Here is a 24,814-nt window from a genome sequence, read left to right as displayed (position 1 = left end):
CTGCACTGAAAGCAATTGAGTAAGCCGAGAGAAAAAGAAAAGAGAGGATGAAATTTCAAAATCAACAATTCAAAAGAATTGCTCGAATAAGACCTGAGCCTACCCCTACCAAAAAAAAAAAAAACAAAAAAAAAAAAAAAACATAGTCCACCGGACTGGTTTTTTTTTTCAAATCTGATTGTTTGAATACAAAAGGAAAAAGCCGAGCATTGCATGTGGCGACAGCGAGACTGAAGGACGAACACGAGCAACTGAAAAGAGACGCAGGTATAGACGAGAAATTGGAGGACCTCTCGAGCGTGCGTGAAAAGGAGAGAATCGCAAATAAAAAGAGAACGAGACAATAACGTCAGAGAGTCAAAGGATTGGGACAAATCGACGGATTGTCACGAAATTGATGTAACTGGCGGGCAAAACAACGGGAAACAAGTAGGACGATTGACAATTGGCCAACTTCCAAAAACATTGACTCGCCTTGATCAGACAAAAAGATCCTACAGTACTTTTCCTATGTTCCCTATATCCCTTACAAAAAGAGAAAAAAATAAAATAATAATAGACACTACGACGAGAAAAGAATGAGAGAATGGATTACATAACCCGACATTGGCATAGCCCAGCAACAGCACAAAGAAACACTTCAACTTGACGAGATTGGCTTCCGTTTCTATTAAAGTTTGACTCGAATAAAAAGAGAGGAAAAATAAAACAAGAATATGTTCTTAAATCATTGCGTAACGTCAAGAGGGGAACGGACAACTCAACTGTCCTATTACGTTATCGATACCCATCGTAAATGATATGATTGAATCGGACAAAAAAATACGAGACACACGACACCACGGTATATCGTCTGCTCGACGCGCCAAAGCGGAGTGGATGTTGCATTGCCCCAATGCATTTGAAAGTTGCAACATCCACTAGTAGTACTTTTCTTTCTTTCTTTTTTTTTTTTTTTTTTTTTTTAACCGGAGCTATCTGATTTGATCTCATTTCATCCGATAGCGTCCAATTAAAAAAAAAAAAAAAAAAAAAAAGGAGAGAGAGAGAGGGAGAAACTGAAAAGTAAGCGGACGTCCGTCCCTCAACTGTTCCCGTCTCTTCCGACAATTTCACGGCTACTGGTGGCCGAAATCCAACTTTCGTATGGAACTTGCGATATTGGGATGATGCGCTACTTTCATTTTTCACGAGGACAATGCGTTGCGAACTGGACCCACTCCTGCGCAAACGTGATTGCTGAACCGCGAACAAATGGGTTAACTTTGAGTCGTCGCTATTCTTCTTCATATTTTTTCTATTCACATGTTTCTGCGATGGGCCAGCTGTTATCGGCACGTCTTTTACGACGCCCATACAGCGAGAATGTCTTTGCCTCATGCGCAATCATTGACCGAAAGATTGCCCATCGAAAGGGGGGACCCGTCAGCGATAAAGAATTTACGGCGCATTCAGTAACAAGACCAGGAAGAAATCATCATTTCCTGTCGCTTGAGAAACTCCCGATAGAAAAGCCAAGATTGATGAACGCACTGCGCATTGTCCATCGTACGCCATTTTTGTTTAAATACTTCACCATAAAAGCGTGTAGCATCTGAGGGACCAAATTGCTAAGGTATCAAGAAGAAGAAGAAGAAGAAGAAAAAAAAAAAAAATAAAATAGATCGACACAAAGAGAAACGTCTCGGGCTCGGCCTAATTCGTTTCACAAACTTAATTGGGACCCTATTAGCAATGGAACGTCCATTCGAGTGGAGGCTGTCGTCATTTCGAGTTCCTCGCTAGTTCTTGACTTTGTAGTAGTTTCGCACCGGCCCCGGCTGGGTCCATCAATTGTCATAGGACAGATAATGATGGGCAGACGTAAACTTGTGCAGTTAACGACATCAAGTTAAGAGGTTAGAGATCAAGCGTGTGAAGAGCAAAAGCGCTTCTAAAATGTTAATTGTCTTCGCCTCATGTTTGCATATAGGCCAGGGACGCATCGTTCGCAATTTGTTCATGTTTTATTGGCGCAAAATTCGGATGCAACTTTGAAATTCACTGTCCCTTTTTTGCAAGATCGTCATGTCGCTAACAAGCATACATCTACCCTATTACGATTGTTGACAAAGCAAATAGCACGAGATGGTCCCTTTTTTCTTTGGGGCAGTCCAAGAAAACGAGAGAAACCCGTAAGAAACGCAGTTTGTTTGATTCAGCGTAACGCAGACGTGTATACACTGTTTTTTTTGTTTGTTTTTTTTCAAAAAATAATTCGCCGCAAAATCCTTCAAATAAAAAAAAAAATACGAACCGCTACTTCCTAAAGGTGGACGACTGACCATTGGCCGGATATTTTGAAAGGCTTCCATATTTTTTTTCCCCTGAAGTTAATTCCCTTGTTTGTTTTTTGTTTGTTTTTTCTAGAAAACGAATCCGCCCCTTTGTCCAGTTGTCCTTTTCACCCGAAAAATGTAAACAACGTCTTACGGATTTAAGCTTATTTACTTGCTACGAATCGTACAAACACACACGGCGTAAATCTGATTCAAAATATAAAAAAAAAAAAAAAATGGAATAACGGCATGCGCAATACTACTCATTTACGTTTCATTGCTTTTGTTTTTCTCTTTTTCCTCGTACGCAATTTACTGAAGGAGTAAATATGCAAAAACATCCTTCGCACTCCAACATGCTGGCCGTCGTGCTGAAAAACATTTATGATTCATAGCGACGGGTTTAACGTGCAAACGTTCGCATTGTTTGTTTTGTTTTTTTCTCGCATTTTCGTGAGTATGAAAACAAAAATCACGATGATGACGAAATTCTCTAGTTTCTATAATTTTCTCGTTTCGCCCTGCTTGGGTGTCTGTATTCCGATGATTATTGATCGTTACAATGTCCGCTGCGAACGTGTGAAGGCAACACACAAAAGCTCCCCGACGGAAAGAACAAACGAGACCCCAACGCACTTCCTCTTTCTTCACGAGACACAAGCGGCCAACACCACAATGTTCACGGATTCCCTCATTCTTTATCATTACAAAAGAACGAAGAGGAAAGGAATAAAAAAAAAAAAGGAACCATCAGAGACTGGGCCAAGTCAATGGCAGGCAAAGGCGATTCAACCAAGCGGAAATTGAGGTAGAAAGAAATAGAAAACGAATCGACAATTTCTACCAGAGGAGCGAGAAGAAAAACGAGAGAGAGAAACTTTTACATCCATTCTCAACTATTGGCTTGTTATTCTCATAAAAGAATGTTCTTTTCTTTTTTTCATTTGTCAGTAATAAAAAATGTAACAGTCCCTATTTGAAATCGTTCAAAACGAACCATCTCACAAAACTCGAACGTCAAAAGGGCGAAAGATGGACGCGACTCTCAAACGACTACAACGGGTTCAAGTTCTCCAGATTGAAAAATATAAAAAAAAAACTGTTTTTAAAGAGACGAAAGAAAAACTAAAAAAAAAAAAAGAATAGAAAATGAAAAAAATATGAGACACAGTGGCCGGTCGCCGTATAACTCGATTCTGGGGAAACACTCACAATCAGTTGCTGGGCGTCACACAAGGCACTGCGTATAATCCAATTCATGGATACACACATCTCTTAACTTCATCTCTTCTTATTTACAGCAATTCGTCCCCCCCCCCCAACTCTCCCTTATTTATTTTTTACTGTCCAACAATCAAGTTCATTCTATTTCAATGTGTTTCTTTCTTCTTCTTTTTTTTTTTCGTGTCTATCGTTCACCCCCCCCCCCTTGATTACGAGAACACGACGTGTCGCACTATACGCGATATCCGGACCTGTCTTCATTATCGGATTACATCAGTCCATTTTGAATAATCGAATTGTTTGCAAATGTTATAACAAAAAAAAAAAAAAAAAAGAAAAACTCAAAAATTCTTTTATTCGACCCTATCTGAAAATGTGTCGTTGTTAGTTACTGTATGGCTAACCCGCCCGGCTTGCTATTTATTGTTGCGTTCCACGTCACACGAAAAAGGGCGAAACAAGCCAACGTTATTGATGGTAACGAACGAGTGATGAAAAGGGGTAAGGGAGGACAGGCTTGCCCTCACTGACGAACCAACACGGAAACAAACGACTGGCGTGTCAGACCTCCCCATATAAATATGTACAGCCTATATATATATATACCGAAAGACATACATACACACACATACACACACACTCAAAAAGCCTATTGTTGTTGCCCCTCCTATTCCACGCCATTCTCTGGTTGTAAGGCGATTTTGCATCGCTCAAACAAAAGAGAGAACGGCATACAACACGAAAGGTATATATTTTTTTTTTATTTTTTGTTGAAATTGTTCTTGATATTCCCCCCCCCCCCCCCCCCCCCCCCGTTTTTTCTTTTTTATTGCATGGTGGCAGCGAAAAAGAATGGAGGTGTCGTCATTACACGTCCGGCTAGGAGGACAAACGACACGTTTGCATTCTATCTAATGTGATGCGGTTGGGAGAGGCCCCCCTCTCCCCCCTCTAAAAAAAAAAAGTTGGGCATGGCGAGTTCTCTTCTCACTTTTTTTTTTTTTTTTTTTTAAATACGACGTGGGAAATAAAGAATGACGGCCAGGCTGATAACAAAAGGCACACGGATGGCTCTACCGAGAAACGCAAGGGCTGCGTGAGAATGGGGGCGGAACGGCGTCGTCTGCCCTTTTCTTTTTTTTTTCCTTTTGCCATCCTTTTTCACACAGTTACACATGTCGTCACATTCTTCGCGTTACATTGTGTATAATAATAATGCAAACGTGCGCACACACACACACACACCACACACAATGAAATGGATCGCAGTGTGAATACGTGTGTATATACAAGGAACGGCTTGCGTGCCGAAATCAATCAACAAAGTGTATAGGCCTAAATGTGTCGCATTCATTTTCCAGCTCTCAGCGTAGTAAAAAAAAAAAAAAAAAAAAAAACTACACCCTTCCCCCCTTCCTCACATATTTTATGAGGCCCGGCACCCATTTGCAATAAGCGAAAATGATGTTGTCAATGCAAACGGTGAAGGGGGGGGGGAGCGCAAAAATGATTGAAAGCCAGTCGACTATTTTCAGTATTCAGATGGGGTAGTAGAGTGCTCTCTCTCATCGAATACTATATGCGAGCGTAATCCCTCCGCCCTTTTTCCACTAACGTTAAAGTACTAAAAAAAAAAAAAGCCGTCCGTTCTTTTTTCTTTCTACCGGGAAAAGGAAATGGGTTTGGTCATCATCATCGAGAATAATAAGAGCGCTATAAAGACGTAAATGGGAAAAAGAGGAAAACGGGGGTAGTAGTAGTAAATGGCGGACGCCCCGTCTACGTACTCGCCATCCTAATGATAATAACAGTAATAGACCTGCCCGTCAAAGATGGACGACCATAATGGAATCAAATGTTTCATTTCCAACGAATAAGCACTTGAAAGAAAAAAAAAGAAAGGCCGCTGCGTACTGCACTGGCAGAACGATTGCGACCGTATAAACAAGAAAGAGGACAGAAATAAAAAATTGTGCTTCTTTAAAAAAAAAAAAAAAAAAGGAAAAGCAACACAAGTTCATCGTCCATCAAAGTCGTCTAGGTGACTAACCCTCTCACTTTTGCGGACCTTTTAACCCGCGTCCTACACGCATACAGGTCCCAAACTGCTCGTTGTGCCCCGGCAAGCAACTAGATGATTCGAGGCACGCACCAGTGGAGTGTGCAATACTACTCAACTAAAGGGAGGGAAAAGAAAAAGGGCGAGTCCCATCATAAAAAAAAAAAAAAAAAAAAAAAAGTCCCTGAAAATGATGAAGGGTGTGATGACTTTTCTTTTACGGAGGGTCGTATATTAATGTGGGAAGTTTTTCGGTGGGAAACGATGGTGGCAGCCGAGGGAAGAAAAGGGGGGGGGGGGGGGGGGGGGGGGGGGGCTTGACTGATGTTGGATGAGATCGGAAGAGATTAGAACAAAAGGAAGCCAGGACCCGTGAAGAAGAAAGTTGGCGATCTATGACGATGACTTGGTAATGAAGCTTTTCCTTTGGGATCGCTTCTTGAGGCCCACCAGCACTTTAATACTAGACGATGGAGGCAAACTTTATATATATATATATTGTTGGGGGGGGGGGGCTAAGGACTTTGTTGCCAGTTTGCTACAACTCCATTTTCACCCGACCTTTTTGTTTGTTTGTTTTTTTTTCCTTTTCTTTTCACATTTCTACACAGTTCACTTTTTCAGATCTTTTGTTTTTCTCTGTTTTTCCTATTTCATGTGCAATTACCCTTTTTTTTCCCCTTCTTTTGGCGGATATCAAAAGTGCGTAGAGGAAGGAAACAAGAGTAGGAGAGAGGAAACCCAAGATCAATGCCATGCAAACAGTGGGATCAATGCGCAGAATAAGTTTGCTGATTGGCTGTGGTAAAAATGCCCCACCAACCCCATTTTATTTTGGCTTTTTTTTTTTTTTACAACCCACTGTTTGTTTCCGTTGCAAGGAAAGCGGTACGCCATTAATTTTGATATGAGCAGTGCGAGCGGACCCGTTTCACGAGGCAAACTTTTTCGAATTGAACATCCGTTGCAATCGGCATTAGTTTTGATTCACGACAAGGAGCATTTCCCGCTCTGCAATTGAGAAGCCATACATTAAATGTTGTGATCCTGCGGAGATCAACTTGTTGTCATTCGAGGCCGGTAACAGGTAACGGAAGAATTAAAAAAAAAAATAATAATAATAATTTTCTGGATCAGGGCGTTTCCGGAAATTGATCGATGTTATCGTCAGGATTACAATTTGCAGCGCGTCCCACAAACATCGGCCAGCTTTTTCGTGAAGCCGGACAAAGTTAAGTTGAATAAGTTACAACTCAGAAACCGACAACCAAACGTCAACAAATAAAAAGAAAATGAGACGCTCTTCCCTTTCTTATTTGCCGCAATTTTTTTTTTAATTAACGACTAGCCGACAAAACGTCGCCTCAAATTCTTAGTTATCCCGATGACGATAGGACGTACACCCCCCGGTAGTGGGGTTTTCGATTGCCTTCGATCGATAGACATGTCCGTCGGTTACGAAAGACGAGGGGGAAAAAGAAAACCGTGAGGCGGCCCTCTGAGGCGATCAAAAAATAGTTCCGGCCAACTTGCCTCCGCACTACACTGCAAGCAGAGCCAACTACAAGCACTTTAAGAGGCACATAGACGTCGGCCGAAAGTAAGAAAAAGAACGTACTTCACAACCTCAAATGCGTTTCCCTCGCGTCTTATTTAAACAAATAAAAAAAAATAAAATAAAATAAAATAAACGGATCGATGATAGGCCGAAAGAATATCGTTTCGCGTTCCATAACAGGAAATTGGATCGGGAAGATTTCACACATTTTCGCATACGTTAAAAGGAGATGGAATTTTTTTTTTTTTTTTTTTTTTTTTTAACGCTTACCTTTGTCATGAGCGTGCCCCAGAAATCATTGTAGAAGAGGTTGGCTACGGGCGTGTGCGGCCTCAAGTCCTTGTTGTCTTTGATGGCCGAAATGTCGTCGAAGACGAAACCGCATTGCAGCGCATTCCAGTAGGTCGCGGTGGCTACAACGCACACGATCACCGATGGCAACCAAAGCGCAAAGGGCGGCCGGTTGGCCATCGTTTTAAACGCCGGAAAAACTCGCGACGTCAGCCGAACAAAGTTCGATTTACGCCGACTGTTTAAAACATAACGAAATCGTACTTAAAAAATTGCGGGCACACGCGCTGAAAACGACAGACGTTCCAACTTTAAGAGGGAAAAAGTTTAAAATTCAGAACTTTGTGACCTTGTTAATAAGAAACGTCGGCACGCAGACGGTCGATAGACCAGTTGAGCTCACGCACCCCAATAAACGCAGACCCGGGTTGGAAACTCGAGCTGCGACTCCGCACGAACCACCACTTGCTCTTGGCAGAGGACGGCAAGCGCAGCGACTACAGTTCACCTAAAGTTGTTTTTAAAAAAAAATAGAAGAGAGAAAGCCGATTAAATATAATATTCGCATTTTTTTCGTGAAAACATCTATCGTGAATTTTGAATTCCAAACATCAAATTAAACGTGCCAAATCGTTTCACGAGATTAAGGTCCAATCAGAATTCTTTTGTCGATCGGTCCAAAGGCAATTGCGTCGAACTTGTGTTTGAATAAGCGGCGGCAAAAACGGGGTATAGCGGCAAGAGGTAGGGAAACGACCGTGATTGGATTGAGGCAACCAAGCGAACGATTGCGTTACGGCCAGGGCCTGTTGCCTTTCAAATCATGGAAAGAGGGACGTAAATAGAAAGAAAAAAAAAAAAAAAGAAATGAGAAGGGCGGAAAGAAAAAGGGGAGACATTCCGATGCGCGACTGCCGATTCAATCAGCAGAGCTCAATCACAGTCGGGAAATGAAAGGAGAAATGTTTTTTAACTTCCCACGGAATGAAAAGGAACCCGATGTCCTGTTTTTCATTCTTCTCCGACTCTATACCTTTTCATTAGATAACTAACAACTAATACCGCAGCTGGAGAAAACTCGTTAACCACAACGGATGTGCGCAACCCACGACATCCGCGTTCATTTTTTTTTTCTCTCCCCTCCTCATCAACGCAACAGATGATCAATACTTTGGGTCGTCATCAAGTTGAGCTTGGAATTCTTGATTTAAAAAGCAAAAGAAAAAAAAAAAAAAAATCACTGGACTTTTTGTGTTATCAAGTCGAACAAGCTGAAGGTATGCATTTCTCGCATTTTACACATAGCGGAACGTGATCGAATTCTCGATTTGACAGATGGACGATGTGATGGGCAATCATCACTGCCTTTGGGCCAATAGCAATTCACGAAATTCCCATATCACTGGGCAAATTCCTGGGAAACCTCTTGTCTCCGTCTGCTGCTTTCCCTTCACATTTTATTTCTCTATTTTTTTTACGATGTGATTTGATTCTTATTTATTTTTATTTTTTTTTTTTTGCTGGGGTGCCAAGAGGATCGGGGTCCGACGTGACCAGAAAGAATCAACTCGAGACCAATTGCGATTGTCCCGACTTTCTCATTCTCTTTCTATATATATAGCAAAAGCGACGCTGTTCTATCACCGACGTCTAATATTTTCATTTTTTTTTTCCTTTCTCTTTTGTAAGGACATTTTCGAGTATCTTCTTTATTTCTTCTCCCTTCTCACGAATCCCTTCTGTTTGTACAATCGACATCTTGATTTCACGTGCACCAACACTCGACTTTCGAATGATCGATAAGCTCGCGTTAGAAATTCACAGAACGATAAAAGAGAAAAAAGGGAAATTTGAAACTAAAAAAAACAAAAACAAGAAAAAAAAACATGAAAACGTAGACTACACAAAAACTACGTAGTTATCTTGATTAGCTAAGAAACAAAAATATATATATAAGCCGGTGAGGATAAAATAGACAATCTAGTCGATCCGTATGTCTGCGCGGACGTGTAATTGAACGGAGAGCATGGACTAGTTTCTTTTGCCATCCGACCGGAATCAATAAATCGATGGATAAGTGGAGGAGAGTCTCTTTTTTTTTTTTTTTTTTTTTTACTCCCTACCAATTCCACTATTTCAAAATGAACCCAACTATATATATATATACTGTGCAGCAGTTTCTCTTTTCGCTTCGTTTCTCGTTATCGATTCAAACAGCTCTTTTGGTAGGAAAAGCAACTATCTAATCCTTTGCCTCGTACGTTCCAGACTTGTAGATGGCACAGCTGAAAATTCGATGTCTATTCCCCTCTAGCTATTCGATTTTTTTTTTTTTTTTTTTTAGCAAGGCCCCCTTTATTTTTGTAAGTCTGTCAGATAGTCGCAAGCCAAAGCGGCATAGTCAAAATTTGATGCATTTCCAGCCCCATTTTTTCCTCGTTCCTTATTGCTATATGCATAAGAGTTCGCTCATTTCTTCCAGCTACATATTCATAATGAATGTATAGCTTCTTGCACACAGAATACAGCCCCTTGCGCCCTACATGTTCCTTATATAAGTTCGTGGGACAAAAAAGGGCCACCATATATTCACGTGAAAAGGCAAAAAGAAAAAAAAAATCTATACGTCAACGGCGACCTTATTTGCTTGAAAGGCAGAATAGAAAGGAGAACCAATTTCACCTGCGGATCTAATCAACGTCGACATGGTAGATGACGATCTAGGTTTTTTTTTTTTTTTTTCATTTTTCTTTTATTATGGAAGGGTTTGTTTTGACAAGTAGATGCGGTGAAGGCTTAGCTATACATTTCCTTTGCCGCCTTTTAATGCTTTTGCATGATCAATATTTGATCATATGGAGAATAGTATCCATGTGCCTTTGATGCACTACGGTTCTCTCTCTTTCTTTTTTCTTTTTTTTAGTTTCTGTCATCTCTTCTTCTAACGTGGCCCAATCGTTCGTTGTCTCTTTATGTGCACTGGCAAGACCAGCTCTGCCTCAAATCAAACAATGAAAAAAGAGTAACTCAAACAAGGATCGATGAATCGATCCTTGCTCGAAAGAGAGAATAAGACATTTTCAACGCAAAGAACATTGACACAAAAACGAAAAAAAAAAAAACAAAACGTCTTTAATGCTGCCGTAGTCGTAAAGGCTGATTTTTTTTTTTCTCTCCTCCAGTCAAACGCCACATACGAAAAAAAAAAGGAAAAGAGACAAATTGATTCTCGTTACGTCGCCAAATCAATTGTCTCTTTCGGCTAAACGACCCCCAAGTGCATTGACATCTTCAATGGAGTCGTTCGGCATCTAGACTAAGTTTGATTCGTACCTTTTCCCGTTTGTGCCATAGTGACAAAGTTAGGAGTTTGTAAGACGCACGCAAACCACAAGGTAATTGGCAGCAACAAAAATAACAATTTGAAAGAGAATGCGTCAAGACTTTGGTACTGGAACAAACGAGTAATCCTTACGTGCGTAAGCCGATTTGCATCCCGTATTTAGCTCAGAGAAGATGCAAAAAAATAAACGAGGAAGCCGAAAATTTTCAGCAGAAAAAAAAAGGGTAGACGTAAGTAGTACGTAAATCAAATCACCCCCCTTCCCTCGAATAAAGCCTAAACATGGGGCCTAGTCAATAACTTGTAAGGTTTTTTCCTATTTAAAAAACACAAAGTACAAGCTAAGGACCAAAAAAACGCCCCATGTTTCGAACCCGACCGAAAACTTAATTTCCTACAGGCCTACAAAGACTTTCTGTCAACAGGATAATGTTTCACGCCGATGTGCTCTAGGCCAACCAACGTCCGTCCGAAAGAAAACAAAAATGGGTATAAGAAACAACCGTGGCAAACAAACGCAAATGCCTTTACGAGTCTCAAAAAGTGCTACGAGGATGGACGTATCCATCACGTCAAAACATTATTTTTTAAAACCTCGATATTGTGCACTGGAGACTCGTTTTTGTCCCACAAAAGGATTGGCTAACGTTTTCCCTATTTCCCCCGTTCATTGTAAATGGGCAAGCTCGTGTAGAAATGGGTTGCGACATGTCGGCCGATAGTTAAGTATCATTCTACATTAAATATAATACACGTTAGACAAGTACGCAAACACACAATGGCCAAAGCAAAAAAGAAAAAAGAGAGGCAAGCCCGCCGGGATTGTTAAAGCGGACGGATGGACTCGCGTGGACAGCTGGATGCATGGAAAGCTACGCGTATCTACGTATACAATATTAGTAACTCGTAGGACTCAACTCAAGGCTTAACAATAGCTCGTTGCAGTAACAAAAAAAAAAGGTTTTAGGGCGCATCCCTCCTCCTATTCTGGAACTCCCTTCGCTTCCCTCTTGATTCTCCAACAAAAGATAATGGGATTCAAAACTCAGTCATGTTGACAACCTTTTTTCTACATAGAAACGACACAATAGAACAACAACAACGTAAAAAAATTTTCTTCTGTTTTGTTTTTTACGCAGCAACAATCGATTCTTAACAAACCGTTTCCCCTGGTTCTCAGACTACAAAAAAAAAAACAAACAGCGTGTTCATGACAAGCATCAACAAAAACGAATTGGACGGCCGAATGTGAAGGAGGAAAGAGAAAAAATAGTTTCAACAAGTTTCCTAGATCTATTACCCAACGGATATGTGTACGTTTTTTTATATATATATTTAACTATTCCCCCCTCCTTCATTTTCGTATATCGTTCAGCTCAGTCCGTATCCGCTAGCGCCTTCAACTTTAAACACAAGATTGGGATAATGACGTCGGCTGCTATTTTTTTTTTTGGACGGGGGGGTTATTGGAGAATTTTGGCCGAGTTACTTGGTTATTCCGAGCTATTCAAACCCTCGTAAAAAACAAAACAAACAAGAAAAAACAAAAACAACAAACGTAAAAATAAAAACAAAACAAAAGCGGGTAGTAAAAAGTTATACTGCTAGACTGTCTCGTCAACAACAACAACAACCCTATCTGCCTTCTTTCCCTTTCTTTTTTTTTATGTTACGTTGGACCTTTCTCTTCTGTCCCATCCCGCAACTCCCTCCTCAATTTTCCATTCCATTTCAAGTTGCTTATTTTCCTGCTCCGGCTGACGTAGAGCCGGACAAGCTCCAAGTGCTCGTGTTATGAAAATTCGATGCGACGTATCTAAGCCCTCCCCCCCCCCCTCTTGCTCGCAAACAACGGCATAACTTTACAAGCGATCCACAAATAACGATAGAACGGACTAGCACCGCGCATCCAAATTGAACTTTACAAACAAAAAAAAAAAAAAAAAATGGGGGGAAGGAAAGACAATTGCAAAAGATATTGCACTTACTCGTGAGTGAACGCGGATTGGATGAACCGAATGTCGGAAATTTCAAAAGAAACAAAAAACGATGTCGGATCGATGGGTTAAGGCCGGAGGCAGAATGTGACCTAACCTGCTCAAACAGATGTTGTCGACTGGTCAGTAAAAGAACGAGGCGCAACGTCTATGTCTACGAGGGACAGCGTGAACGCATACAGACACACACAGTCGAGCGAGCAATAGACACACACACACAACGCCACCGACTCACACAGGCGCGTTAAGCTATTGCCGAGAATGTGCGTACTAGTTCACGGAGGAGGTTTCTAGACAGTGTCGGAGAGTGGCTCTTGCATCGACCGGCGTCGTCGTCATCCACAGACTGGATCTATTGCGTTTTCGGGATCCATCTAACGAGTTCCCCGAGTCGTGTGCGAGACTTTGACAGCGCACGCGCAAAAATGTCTTGAATAAGAAAACAAACGTCGTGAGAAAAATACAGCCGTAAATAGAACATAACGTATTTTGGAGAAGGCTGCCGACACTTAAAACATGTCTAAAAACATCACCAACCAGAGCTATTTCCGCTCTTTCACAACTATTAGTAGAGATTTCATTTCCTGGCTTTTCTGCATCGAACGCACTTTTTTTTTTTTTTTTTTTAATTCAAGAATTTTCTATGACGTCCCGATAGGCATCTGTATCGATGACAGGAGGCAATTAAAAGCATTTCAAAAAAGTAGACCCCCCCCCCCATCGTGTGCAGCCCTACAACTTGCGAGATGGTCGTACGTAAGGGAAGAGCTCCTTCGTCCAACTTGCTCGCGTTTCGCATGTAAAGGAATATAGTCGAGATGTAGAACGAGTAATTCACCTTCACTTTGCGTCCCAAGTTGAGATCTCTCGCTCTCTCAACTTGCAACTTGTTTCTCGACATTTCCCCCCGTTGGTCTATTGTTGGCTTTATTTTCTCCTACAGACGATACGCGAAGACTTAGCAACCCCATCTCTCTCTCTCTCTCTTCCTCAAAAGTAAATTTAACTACGTAGAAGAGAATGAATAAATTGGGGAAGAAAAAGAAAAGCAATCCTACGGGCAACGAGTGCGACGCGTATTGTAACCAGCCCTCCAAACATTAAAAAAAATAGGTCCCCGAAGTGGCAACAAGTCTCCAATATCTTGCCACTTATCGGTGTCATTCATTCACGCAAGAAGTTGGACGCTCTTGGCCAATACCGTTAAAGAAAAAAAAAAATGCAAATTTTCACAATTCGTTGAATAACATTTAACAATTTGGACTTGAAGACGAGGGCGAAAAGAATTACCCGCTTATCAAATTAAAGCTTTTTCTCGCGGGCTGTTGAACGCTCTGCGTTCATCACGAAAATCAACAGATAAACCGCGTAAACGAATACCGTTGGAAGCCATACAGGAATGATCCTGTGCAACCCTCCACCCGTTTGTTTTTCTCCCGTACAAGTGCAACAAGTTATTTTTTTTTTGCCACGTCATTTCAAATTTCCCGCTATCACTATGTCTAAGTATCACCTGAAACCACTGAAAAACGGGAAGACACAAAAACAGGCCTGACCGATGATACTACAAATCTGGGCGTTGTCTCCTCGAGAATCGGTAAATCCTTTTGTTTTTAACAATCCATGTGACGCACCGCAAAATAAAGGCAATTCCCACGCCCACGCATCGCTTGTACTTCAATAGACAAAAAGGTTGTTTGTATAAATAAAAAAAAAAAAAAAGAAAAGAAACTTCACAATTGATCGAAGGTGTTATTCTATTTGCAGCGAAAAGGATGTCGAACAGAGACCGACGCACATACCGGACAAGCACGTGCGTCCATCAAACTGATTGAAAAACAATAAGATCCGTTGGCCGTTAATACGGGCGGCAAGAAAAACAAGAAACGCTAGTCATAAATAACAAGAGCAATCTGTGAGTGCTGCGAGGGCCTGATCGATCGATGGAACAATATGAGAACAAACCGATCAGGGCTCTCCCCTCCCCCCCCCCCTTGCTATTCGTTCTTGGCCTACGAATACAGTACCTGTCAGCCTGATGCCCTTATATATTTCTTCGACACAACCCGTTCGGCGAGTAATGGACCCGGTTCGCTTCCTTGCTCCAACTAATTGAATCTTTTTTTCTTTCTTTCTTCTCTTTCTCCCTTTTTCGCCCCTCGTGTTTATGTAGGCTCCATCTATATCGTAGACTTAATGTTTCGTACAAGCTGAAAAGAAAACGCAGGCAGCGAAGACTATGTAACCCCCCCCCCCCAGATTTGAGTCTACTTTGTGTTATAGGAAGAAGAGCAGACCAACAATCCGAATCACAGCTACAGAGGCTTAACAGTCAAACCGCAATGCTCCGGCAATGTCGACGGCGGATTGATCCTTTTTCCTCTTCGTCTATTCGTTTTTTTTTATGCTTACCGCATATTCCTGTTGCGTGACAAAGGTATCAAATAAAATGCTAGATCGGGCCTTAATCAATCACGCCGAAATCTAAGACCACCCCACTACTATATGGCGACGTTGCAATTCTACGGCAAACTCGTTTCGTAGTTGTGCATTTCTTTCCTCCTTCCGACCTCGTCGTGGACTCTTGACGATGCACTGGTACAGGCGTTCATTAATGACTTCATCAGCGAGCAACGACATGGGGATGTAGTGGAAGCTGTAACGAGACGGGAGGTCCAATGTTATAGTCTTTAGAACGCCCTACCATCACGATTTTTTGTAGCGCAATGTAAAGACCGTCTTTTTGGTCGAGATGACGACGTCGTCAAAGACGTTCTTCGACACACCCGGTTTCTCTAGCTCCGAATCGATAAATAAAGAGGGCGGCGGCGACTCCGTAGTGTGTGTGTGTGTGTGTGTGTGTATATATAACACCCCAACCAAATCAACACGACATCTAGAGCTTCAAAAAGCGGCCATACGGGGAAATCGACCAATCATAAATTTCGTTCGCCAATTTTGGATGTGTGGGGAGGCACTTCGTGATGGAGACGCTCGTAGGTGTTGCGTAATCGAAAAGGGGACAGAGTCAATGGTCAAAAGACATTTTCTTTCTCGACTTGGTTAGCTGCCAATGTGGCAAATCACGTGCACAACAGTTCGAAATGACCAATCCAACATGAATCGAAACAAAAAAAAAATCAACTGGAAGGACATTGAACGAAATTGTGATTAACTGAAATGAATGAATTTCTAGTTAATTTGGTTGGCTCTCATTTTTGATTCCAGCGGAAGAAGCTCATTGCATCAAGCTAAATTGTCAACGTCACCGCTGCCAAGCTTACAGTGAAAATCTCGGCAGAGCCCAATCCTCGGTATAACAAAGCCTTCGCTAATCGGCTGACTCGACTTGTTCCAACATTCTCCCTCTTGTTCTATGGCCGAGCTAACAGACACGAACAATCCCTACGCCGAAAAACCGAAAACAAAAACCACAGTAGGTTCCACGATTCAAGACAGACCATTATGAAAGCGCATATCCCTTAGTGAACAGGCAACACACAGTGGCCTCATTATCTCGAGATTTTGGAACCGGCTGCCAAGAGGAATACCAACTTTCAATACGGCAATCGGCTAAAACGCAACGAGGCATGGCGAGATCGAGGCCGATGCCCCAAGTGGGCTTTAAAGGGAAAAAAACCTGTGGCTTGATTGGGCACAGTTTCTATCGATGCAGTCTGTCAATCTACGAATGCAAGCCGTGACGTTATACGATTGAAAAGTGATAACGACTGACGGGACTGGGGGAAGCGTTGCGCATCACCGAACATTGCCCACCACTAACCGTCACTAGGACACGTGGTAGCGCACAACCTTGTTCGGAGGATGCTATTGGACTCGACGGGGACTTTGACAAAAGAACTCGTAATGAGGCAATAAGCCAAACAACGTGACAATACTCAATCGGGAGGGTGGAAAAAAACAATTTGACATTTTTAAAGGGTCCAATGTAATTAATTAATGGCTCATTGTAATTAGCTGTTGACTAAGTGCAATGAAGTAAAAGTGGAAGAAAAAAGGGCTGCTCAACTGCGAACAAAAGAATGGCGAAAATAAGTGAAAGCGGAAAAAAGGAACAGAAACGTTCCCTCTTTGCACAGAATGGATTTATGAGAGCCAGTAAATATTCACTAAAGCTTCTTGTCCCGCTAGACAACAATGCTAAAAGCTATTACAAAACCCCACCGCCGTTCGTTTAGTGGCAAATTCTAATTTGAACAATCCCCTTCTAAGTTCTACAACACCCTGGAAAGTCAGCACTTTAGATCTTTGTTCTAGATCTCCTAATTCGTCATGTACCAGAAATTCGCACGTTTTGTTAAGGAGGGTTTTCGGTTGGACAGGGTTATATTAAAAATAGCATAAATGAAAAGTGAATCACACTGTGGGAATAAGTGTGGTACAACAATCTCATGGATTTAAAAAAACCGATAAGAGAAGTGACGCGAAGGAGAAATAGCATTTTACTTGGTAAATGAAATTAAAATGCCCCATCCCTCTCTCAAAACATAAGGAAGCTTTTCATTAGTGAAATCAATCAAGTAAGCACACGTCACTTGTCCAAAGTTACATGTTCAAACTGACGACATGGATTTATTTGTCAGTATAGCCTCTCCATACTGTAAGTTTGTTGGAAGACCTTACGAAAAATCAGAATTGAGTTCTTTACCAGGTTCTATAGACACTTATCAAATAGAGTAGCAAATTTCGTTCTCCTCTCATTTTGTCTCACATGTTCAGAGTGCTTATCACTAACATGACAGCAAATTTGCTGAAACCCAATTCAGACGTGTCAAATAAAAAAAGGTAAACCTTACCTTAGAAGCAACAGTTCTAGTTCCCTTAGAATCTTGGTCTGATGTGAAGACACTATGATATCAAAGCATCACAGGGACTACCGATGATGCCAGGAGGAGGTAAAGGTGCTGCTTGAGAAACACATTCACTACACTGGAGGACACCTAAAGAGATTCATAAAACAATCAGAACAATAGCTTCATGATAGATGGATAGGTTGAAATCAAGTATAGCATATAGTTATAACTTTTCTCGATGTCCCATGCGACATTCCATTCGTTAATTACAAGGAAGTACAAAATGACAAACATGTAAAAAAGGCCATAAGTTTTAACTTCCTACTTACAATATCTCTTTTACGGGATTAGGTGAGAGAGTAGCACTTTATAGTTAATAACAATTCGTTCAAATAACATAAAAGACGGACAAATATGAATTATGGAGCGAGGGAGTCAACAACTACTTGTCTGCTTCCCACGTAAATGGTCTGCTTCTTACAAGGAAGTCTCACAAATTTTTTTAAAAACATTTACTACTGAATGTTAATAAATCTAGTAGACAAAACGTTTTGTAAAATTTAGAACACTTCGGGAAGTTAAACTATTTTTTCCAGTTTACTGATACATGATTTTAGAAAATTTGCATATAGAAAATATTCCAGAAACCGACGTTGCGAGGGCCTCTGGCGACGGTCAGTTTAAACAAATGACAACTCGTTTGTTTACAAATGATTGCTGTGGTAACGAGAGCACTTTCAAAAAACAAATAATTTTAGGAATGGACAAGTAACGAAAAATCCACCATGCATCTTAACACTGAAAAAGTAACTTATCCAAGACACTATATCTTGTTTTTGTGGATAATTTCTTAATTTTCATTTAGTTGATACTGAGTTTGAAATCTCCTGTCGGTGTTGGAACGGTGCATTTGGAATGGCAAACACACGACGGTTCTCTCTGGGCAGCTACAGGCTCAAATCGGACTGTACATATTTATGACCACTTTGGAAACCAAAAAGCTGTTATTGCCATGCCTGGGTACAAATAGTTATTTCTTTTTAAATATGAGGTTGAGACTATCAGCTATATTTTCTTTTAATCTTCGCAGGTCCTGTACAGGGTTCGGCTGGGACTATGAAGGCACATCTTTTGCAGCTATCAATGACAGTAGCTCATTCATATATTTGTGGAATTCAAATAGCTGTAAAACTGAAAAGATTGAAACAGGCCTGAGAGATCCATTGAGCTTCATGACTTGGGGCAAAAGTGGTCTTTTTCTAGCAATTGGTACAACAAAGGGAAATGTACTTCTTTACAACCAAAGAGCTGGCCGGAAGATACCAATTCTGGGCAAACATAACAAGAAAATTTTATCAGGAGCATGGAGTTCTGACAATCTCCTGGCTCTAGGGTCTGAGGACAAAACCCTTTCTATTAGCACATTAGAAGGTGACACTGTTCATACAGCCAGCCTTAGAAGTGAACCATCACAAATACAGTTTTCTGAGATGAAGGAGAACGAACGTTCATCATCAGAAAGCACGGTAAATTTCAGTGTGTCTGAGAGCGATGGGAAAACAGCACTAATTTTAAAACCTTACGTAGATTAGCGCCGTGGTAGGCCGACGAACTTTGATTCTTATCAACATCAACAATGCTGAAAATCCCTTGGAATTAGCTTTTCAGCAAAGCTATGGCAACATCACGACGTATCGCTGGTTTGGTGATGGATATATTTTAATCGGATTCTCGGGTGGATATTGCATCGCTATCTCCACCCACGTAAAGGAAATTGGTCAGGAACTCTTTCAAATAAGGAACCATCGGGACATGGTTTCTTCTATATCTGTGTGCCCTTTATTAAGCCGAGCTGCGTGCGCTGGAGATAACAAGTAATTTTCTTTATTTTAATTTTTTTTGCTCTAAATAGAAACTACAGCATCAAATTACCATTTTCTTATTTTAACTTCCACTTTCATAGTGCAAGGATCTATGATTTGCTTGACTTGAAAGAAAGCGCCTCGGTAATTTCCGTGGATCAAGAAAACCGAATAGATTCCTGTGCGTGGAGCAATGACGGTCGTCTTTTGGCCATTACAGGTAATCTCAAATACGGTCACCAACCTAAGATTCGTTAGTAAATAAATAGTTATACGGACACTGATCACCAAGTGTTTCGTAAAATCCATCGTAAAAAATTCCAATTATTCTAAATGCTTTCTGGAAATTTAAATTGATCAAATCAAATCTATAACAGGTAGTTCCGGCAATGTCTACATTTATCTCACTCGTTTAAACATGCTAGCATCGGTTTGGCAGCCGTTCGGTACCATTGCAGTACTCACCAGTCTTAAAGAAGTAGCGTTTTTGAATTCGAACGTTCGCTCGTGAAACAGGGCATTAACCTGTCCTTTATTTTCCCCTTCAGGTTACTGTGTACGACGCTGCCCTGAAGGCCATCTGTCATCTACAGTGCGAGTTGGAGCCCGTTTTCTTGGCTTGTGGTCCCAAAGCCATTGCACTTGGTTTGAACAATCACACCTGGCTTTACTCTGCTCTTGATGGTCAGCTACAGCGGAAGTTGCAGTACATTGGCTCAGTCGAAACAGTTGGGATGAATGAAACGCATATCGCTGCCTTGGTAGATGGCAAAGTCCATTTACAGCTAGTGAGTTCAATTTGTTTAAATTCGAATTCGGTAACGTGAAACATATTTTACATCGATTACTAGATCGAAGAAACTGCTTCTCTTGATGACGGCGCAAGTGGCTTGATGGAGAGCGGTGTTTTTCCTTTCCGTGAATCCTCCACAGCAAAGATCACGAGCCATGCATTGGCAAAAGATTGTCTTATCTACACTACAAATGTAAAATTAAATAGGGAAACACGACTTGAATTAGATTTTTTCTAATTTTACCTCAAAATAATAGGTGGGCGATTTGGTTTATTTTTCGCTGAGTGAGCGAAAACCTGTCAGCGAATACCGTCATGCTGTTGGTTGGAAAAAGATTTTTCACGATACATCAGGAACACTTCTAGCTGCGGTAGATATCAAGAATCATGGCTACCTGTACTCACCGGTATCGTCCGTGGATCCAAATCGGCTTATCTCTTTTATCTACATGAATATTTTGTTCTTTGTTGTTTGATGCAACCCCCAGGTCAAAGAAATTTTGCTACGGATTCCCGATTTCCCAGTTCATCATCGAGGTTTACTTTTTGAATCAGCAAGCCGGATCAATCATGTATTTGTGGCGTGGAGTGACGAGAAGCTCGACGTATATGTCTATCACGCCGAAAGACTTACAGGTAGTTTTTTTTTTATTTAAAAAGGAATGTATTTGAATTTGTTGGTGAATTTCCTTCTTGATAAAGGGAGCTGCATCATTCGACTCTGTTCCACGGCTCTCGCTAGTGGCCATACTCCTCTTCTGCTCCAAGGACCAGAACTTTTGTTGCTTACTGCCTCATCAAAGCTGACAACTCTTTTCATTCCTGAACTGGGCATTAGTTCCGGCGGAAAGTTGTCCTCCATGTCACGCAGTGAACTAATCAACGCGTTACAATTTTCCTTAGCGATGGGAAAGTAGGAATTCTGAACAGGACTACATCGTTTCTAAATTATTTATTAACCCGTGGATGTTAATTATTAGGTATGACGATGCTTGGGATATTGGAATTCTTCTGGCAGATTCGACTCAGTGGGTCAAAGCTGCCAACGCAGCGCTTAACGAGTTTCGCATAGATTTTGGTAAGATTTTGATATTTATTACTGTTTGGGGTAATGTGTGAGTTTATAGAACGTTTTTCCGTTATCATAGCGATTAGAATATACCGTCATCTTGGAGATATAGCTGCCGTATGGTCGTTGGAAGAAGTGGAACATATTGAAGATCTTCAGTTGCTCTCAGGCCATATATACATGATTTTAGGCAACTTGGAAAAAGCACAAGTATGGTTGTGTTAACGTTGATGAAATCCAATTCTCGTAATGCGATTATTTTGGTTCGAAAATAGGATTGCTACCTGAAGTCAACACAACCTGACATCGCCATCGACATGCACACGGACGTCATGGAATGGGAACAAGCTCTGCTGTTAGCAGAGAAACTAGCTCCACAAAGGATTGGACTAATAGCCCAAGAATATGCACAGCAACTAGAACAAACGTAGGACTATCATTAATTCTATTTCAATGTACTCAACCTATAGCTCAATTTTAGGGGGGACTTTGTTCATGCTTTATTGAACTACGAACGCGCCCTGAGTTCCGGAGTTGAAAATGTAAATCAGGTTGAACACCAACGTATATGCCATTCAGGAATTGCACGATGTGCAGTTGGATCTGGCGATGTTAACAAAGGCGTTTCACTTGCAGTTCAATCGGGCGATCGCACGTTAATGAAACAATGTGCCGTTATATTGGAAGACAGCAAGGTGCCTATTTTACAAACTTTGTTACGAATTCAGCTAACTTGCATTTGTAGTTTTATGTGGAAGCTGCTGAGCTCTACGAAACTGCTGGCATCAAGGACCAAGCTGCTATGCTTTATACTCGCTTGAAGAATTGGACGCAAGTCAGCAAACTGATTCAGTATGTGACGCAGCCTAAAGTACATATTGCCTATGCAAAGGTAAACCGTATAGCTTTGTGGCATTATTAACCCTATAAAATTCAATAATTTCCTACTTATTATAGGCCAAAGAATCTCAAGGGCAATACAAAGAAGCGCTAAACTCATATGAGCTGGCAGGTGATTTTGAAAGTGCAATTTTGCTGTGTCTGAATCAACTACATAGTCCACAAGATGCTGTACGGATTGCGCGAAGATCAAAGAGCACAGAAGGAGCTAAACTCATTGGAAAGTAAGGAATAAAGACGTAAGAAAGTTCTTCGTTGACAGTGACTTATATTCCATCATTGATTTCAGGTTTTTTATGGACTTGGGCGATTATACCACAGCTTTAGAATATCTAGTTATGTCGAAGAACTATGAAACGGCATTTGAAGTTGCTCGTCAAAACGGTCAGATCCAACTTTTTGCAGACATTCTAGGCGACCAGGCATCGCAAGATGACCATACCAAAATTGCTTTATATTACGAGCAAGAACGCAATTTTCTACTGACAGGGAAATATTATGCTTTGGCTGGTCAGAACGAAAAGGTACTTTCGGATCTTTCTTCTACTGAATGAGGGGAAAAGTAACAAGAAACATATCTTTCAGGCTTTCAAATACTTCATAAAAGCAGCACAGCATAGTGGCGATGATGAAAAAGCCATAAATGCTGCTATTCACATCGTATCCACTGCAAACGACAACCACTTGGCTGCCCAGCTGATTGGATTCTTAAATGGAGAACAAGATAACATCCCCAAGGTGAACACAAATTACAGTAGTAGTAATAATACAAATAAACACGACTATTTATCCTTTATGTTTCTAGGATGGAAAATACCTTTTCCGGCTATATCTCGCTCGTCACCAGTACAGAGAAGCTACGAGAACTGCTATTATAATTGCGACAGAGGAACAGAACGCTGGTAAGACGCGATGTGCTACTATTCTTATTTCATTTATGTTTTGTATTAAAATGCGTGTTTATTCAGGAAACTACAAGGATGCCCATAATCTCCTTCAACACATGTATAAGGAACTTAGTAGTCACGATATCAACATACCGTTGGAAATGGAACACAATCTACAACTGTTGCATTCGTACGTCATCGTTCGAATGCACATTCGACGCGGACAACATCTCAATGCAGCTCGATTGCTTATTAGAGTGGCCGAATCTATCTCAAAATTCCCGTCTCGTAAGCCGCATCATGTCAACAAAATGACGTTCGTATTTTATCAGTTTGAAATGCTTATCCGTAGACGTGGTGCCGATTCTCACCTCAACTGTGATTGAATGTGACCGAGCGGGATTAAAGAACGCCGCATTTCAGTACGCAGCCGTCTTAATGAGACCCGAACACCGAGACCAACTTGACGCAAAGTACAAGAAAAAAATCGAAAGCACTGTTCGTCGCCCACCCAAAGGTTCAACGGACGCGGAAGATGACTTAACGCCATGTCCATTCTGCAATACGGCCATTCCGTCAATGCTGCTAGTGTGCGTTCAGTGCAAACAGCATATACCAATGTGCATCATTACCGTATGAATATCGCTTTCTCATAAATCAATCAACATCATCTAATATTTTGGATCGTGTAGGGAATGCATGTAACAAAAGAAAATTTAACACGTTGTCCTTCGTGCCTATTCATGGCCAACCGATCAGAATTCATCAGGTAAGAGTCATAATCTCAAGGAATGAGTACTTTTTTTTTTAATTGTTTTATTTTTGCAGGATTGTGGATAATGGCGAACCCTGCCCGATGTGTAACAACAAGATCACTGGTGATGGGACGCTTGCCATATGGACCGAACCCATAAAACCAAAAAGCAATTGATCTCATTTTTTTTTACGCAGTCCCATTGTGTTCATAATTACAGCTCCCGTCCCACTTTTCTGTGTCTCGAGGATACCTCACTATGGTTCTTACTGCATTTCAAGCCTTCTTTTCGGACTGAACATTCCCAATATTCGTTCTCTCTCGAAGAGATGATTATGTCGTTTGCAGAGGATTGTCTGCCTTAAAATCGTTACACTCCGTCCACGCCCGTCCATTAAAAAAAAGTTTTCCCATTCCCCGTGTTGTCCACGTTTCGAATCTAGTCATTGCTTTACTGCCTATTTGGTTTCAATTGTTTGTTTTCGATTTTTATCATCGCTCTCAGCGAACTTAATCCGCCTCTTTCTGATCGACATTTTATCATATATAACTTGTTTGTTGACGAAAGGACTATTGCGCTAAACGGGGAACATAACTCTCTTTTGCGTGACGTTTGATGTCTTTACACATTTGATAAATTTTTTTTTTTTTATTTTGATTACTCCCACGTGGAATGAAAGATAGCCACACCCGCCAACTTGCCAACTTTTTTCCATTATCTAACCAACTGTTTTCCTTTCTAATGTGAAATAAACCTCATGCGATTACTCACACATCTTAAAGCCAGTCGTTTTTCGATGCGTACTGTTCACCGTTTGAATGCAATAACATCGGGCTGAAGACCAACTGGGCAATGGAAAATATTAACTTGCAATACCCACTTATAAATTTGCGGGTTAAGGGACGTATCACAGTTCTGTAGCTCGTAACGCGGCCTTTAGCTCG

The 24,814-nt window shown here is 41.1% G+C and overlaps 2 protein-coding genes across 3 annotated transcripts in view; one reads left to right on the top strand and one right to left on the bottom strand.

Moving 5' to 3' along the window:
* The window catches only part of LOC130691425 (protein O-mannosyl-transferase Tmtc3-like), a 45,538-nt gene extending 27,482 nt beyond the window's left edge, over positions 1-18,056 (bottom strand). Inside the window, exons 1-4 of one of the 2 annotated variants that reach the window (XM_057514368.2) lie at positions 17,934-18,056; positions 17,608-17,751; positions 7,800-7,958; positions 7,430-7,688 (exon numbers count right to left, since the gene is read on the bottom strand). In XM_057514368.2, the coding sequence (XP_057370351.1) occupies positions 7,430-7,630 (201 nt within the window). In that variant the 5' untranslated portion in view covers positions 7,631-7,688; positions 7,800-7,958; positions 17,608-17,751; positions 17,934-18,056. Of the gene's footprint in view, positions 1-7,429; positions 7,689-7,799; positions 7,959-12,781; positions 13,090-17,607; positions 17,752-17,933 lie in introns of those variants that run through there. The other variant, XM_059496804.1, reaches the window with a different exon arrangement.
* Positions 18,057-18,296: 240 nt separating this feature from the next.
* LOC130691245 (WD repeat-containing protein 19-like) lies at positions 18,297-24,651 on the top strand. The gene is made up of 24 exons (XM_057514156.1): positions 18,297-18,410; positions 18,470-18,624; positions 18,695-19,130; positions 19,192-19,478; positions 19,568-19,686; positions 19,844-19,944; positions 20,015-20,254; positions 20,318-20,452; positions 20,517-20,666; positions 20,748-20,895; positions 20,962-21,172; positions 21,240-21,337; positions 21,408-21,538; positions 21,604-21,755; positions 21,810-22,023; positions 22,074-22,220; positions 22,286-22,452; positions 22,518-22,752; positions 22,814-22,966; positions 23,034-23,130; positions 23,197-23,403; positions 23,468-23,748; positions 23,808-23,884; positions 23,944-24,651. Exons 1-24 carry the CDS (start codon positions 18,390-18,392, stop codon positions 24,044-24,046), a joined length of 4,065 nt encoding a protein of 1,354 aa, XP_057370139.1. The 5' UTR covers positions 18,297-18,389; the 3' UTR covers positions 24,047-24,651.
* Positions 24,652-24,814: the final 163 nt, after the last annotated feature.

Source organism: Daphnia carinata, chromosome 1 (genome assembly GCF_022539665.2).
Source record: "Daphnia carinata strain CSIRO-1 chromosome 1, CSIRO_AGI_Dcar_HiC_V3, whole genome shotgun sequence".
NCBI classification, from domain to species: Eukaryota; Metazoa; Arthropoda; class Branchiopoda; order Diplostraca; family Daphniidae; genus Daphnia; species Daphnia carinata.
Note: the sequence above shows the minus strand (reverse complement) of the source record. Positions and strands in the feature narration are given on the sequence as shown.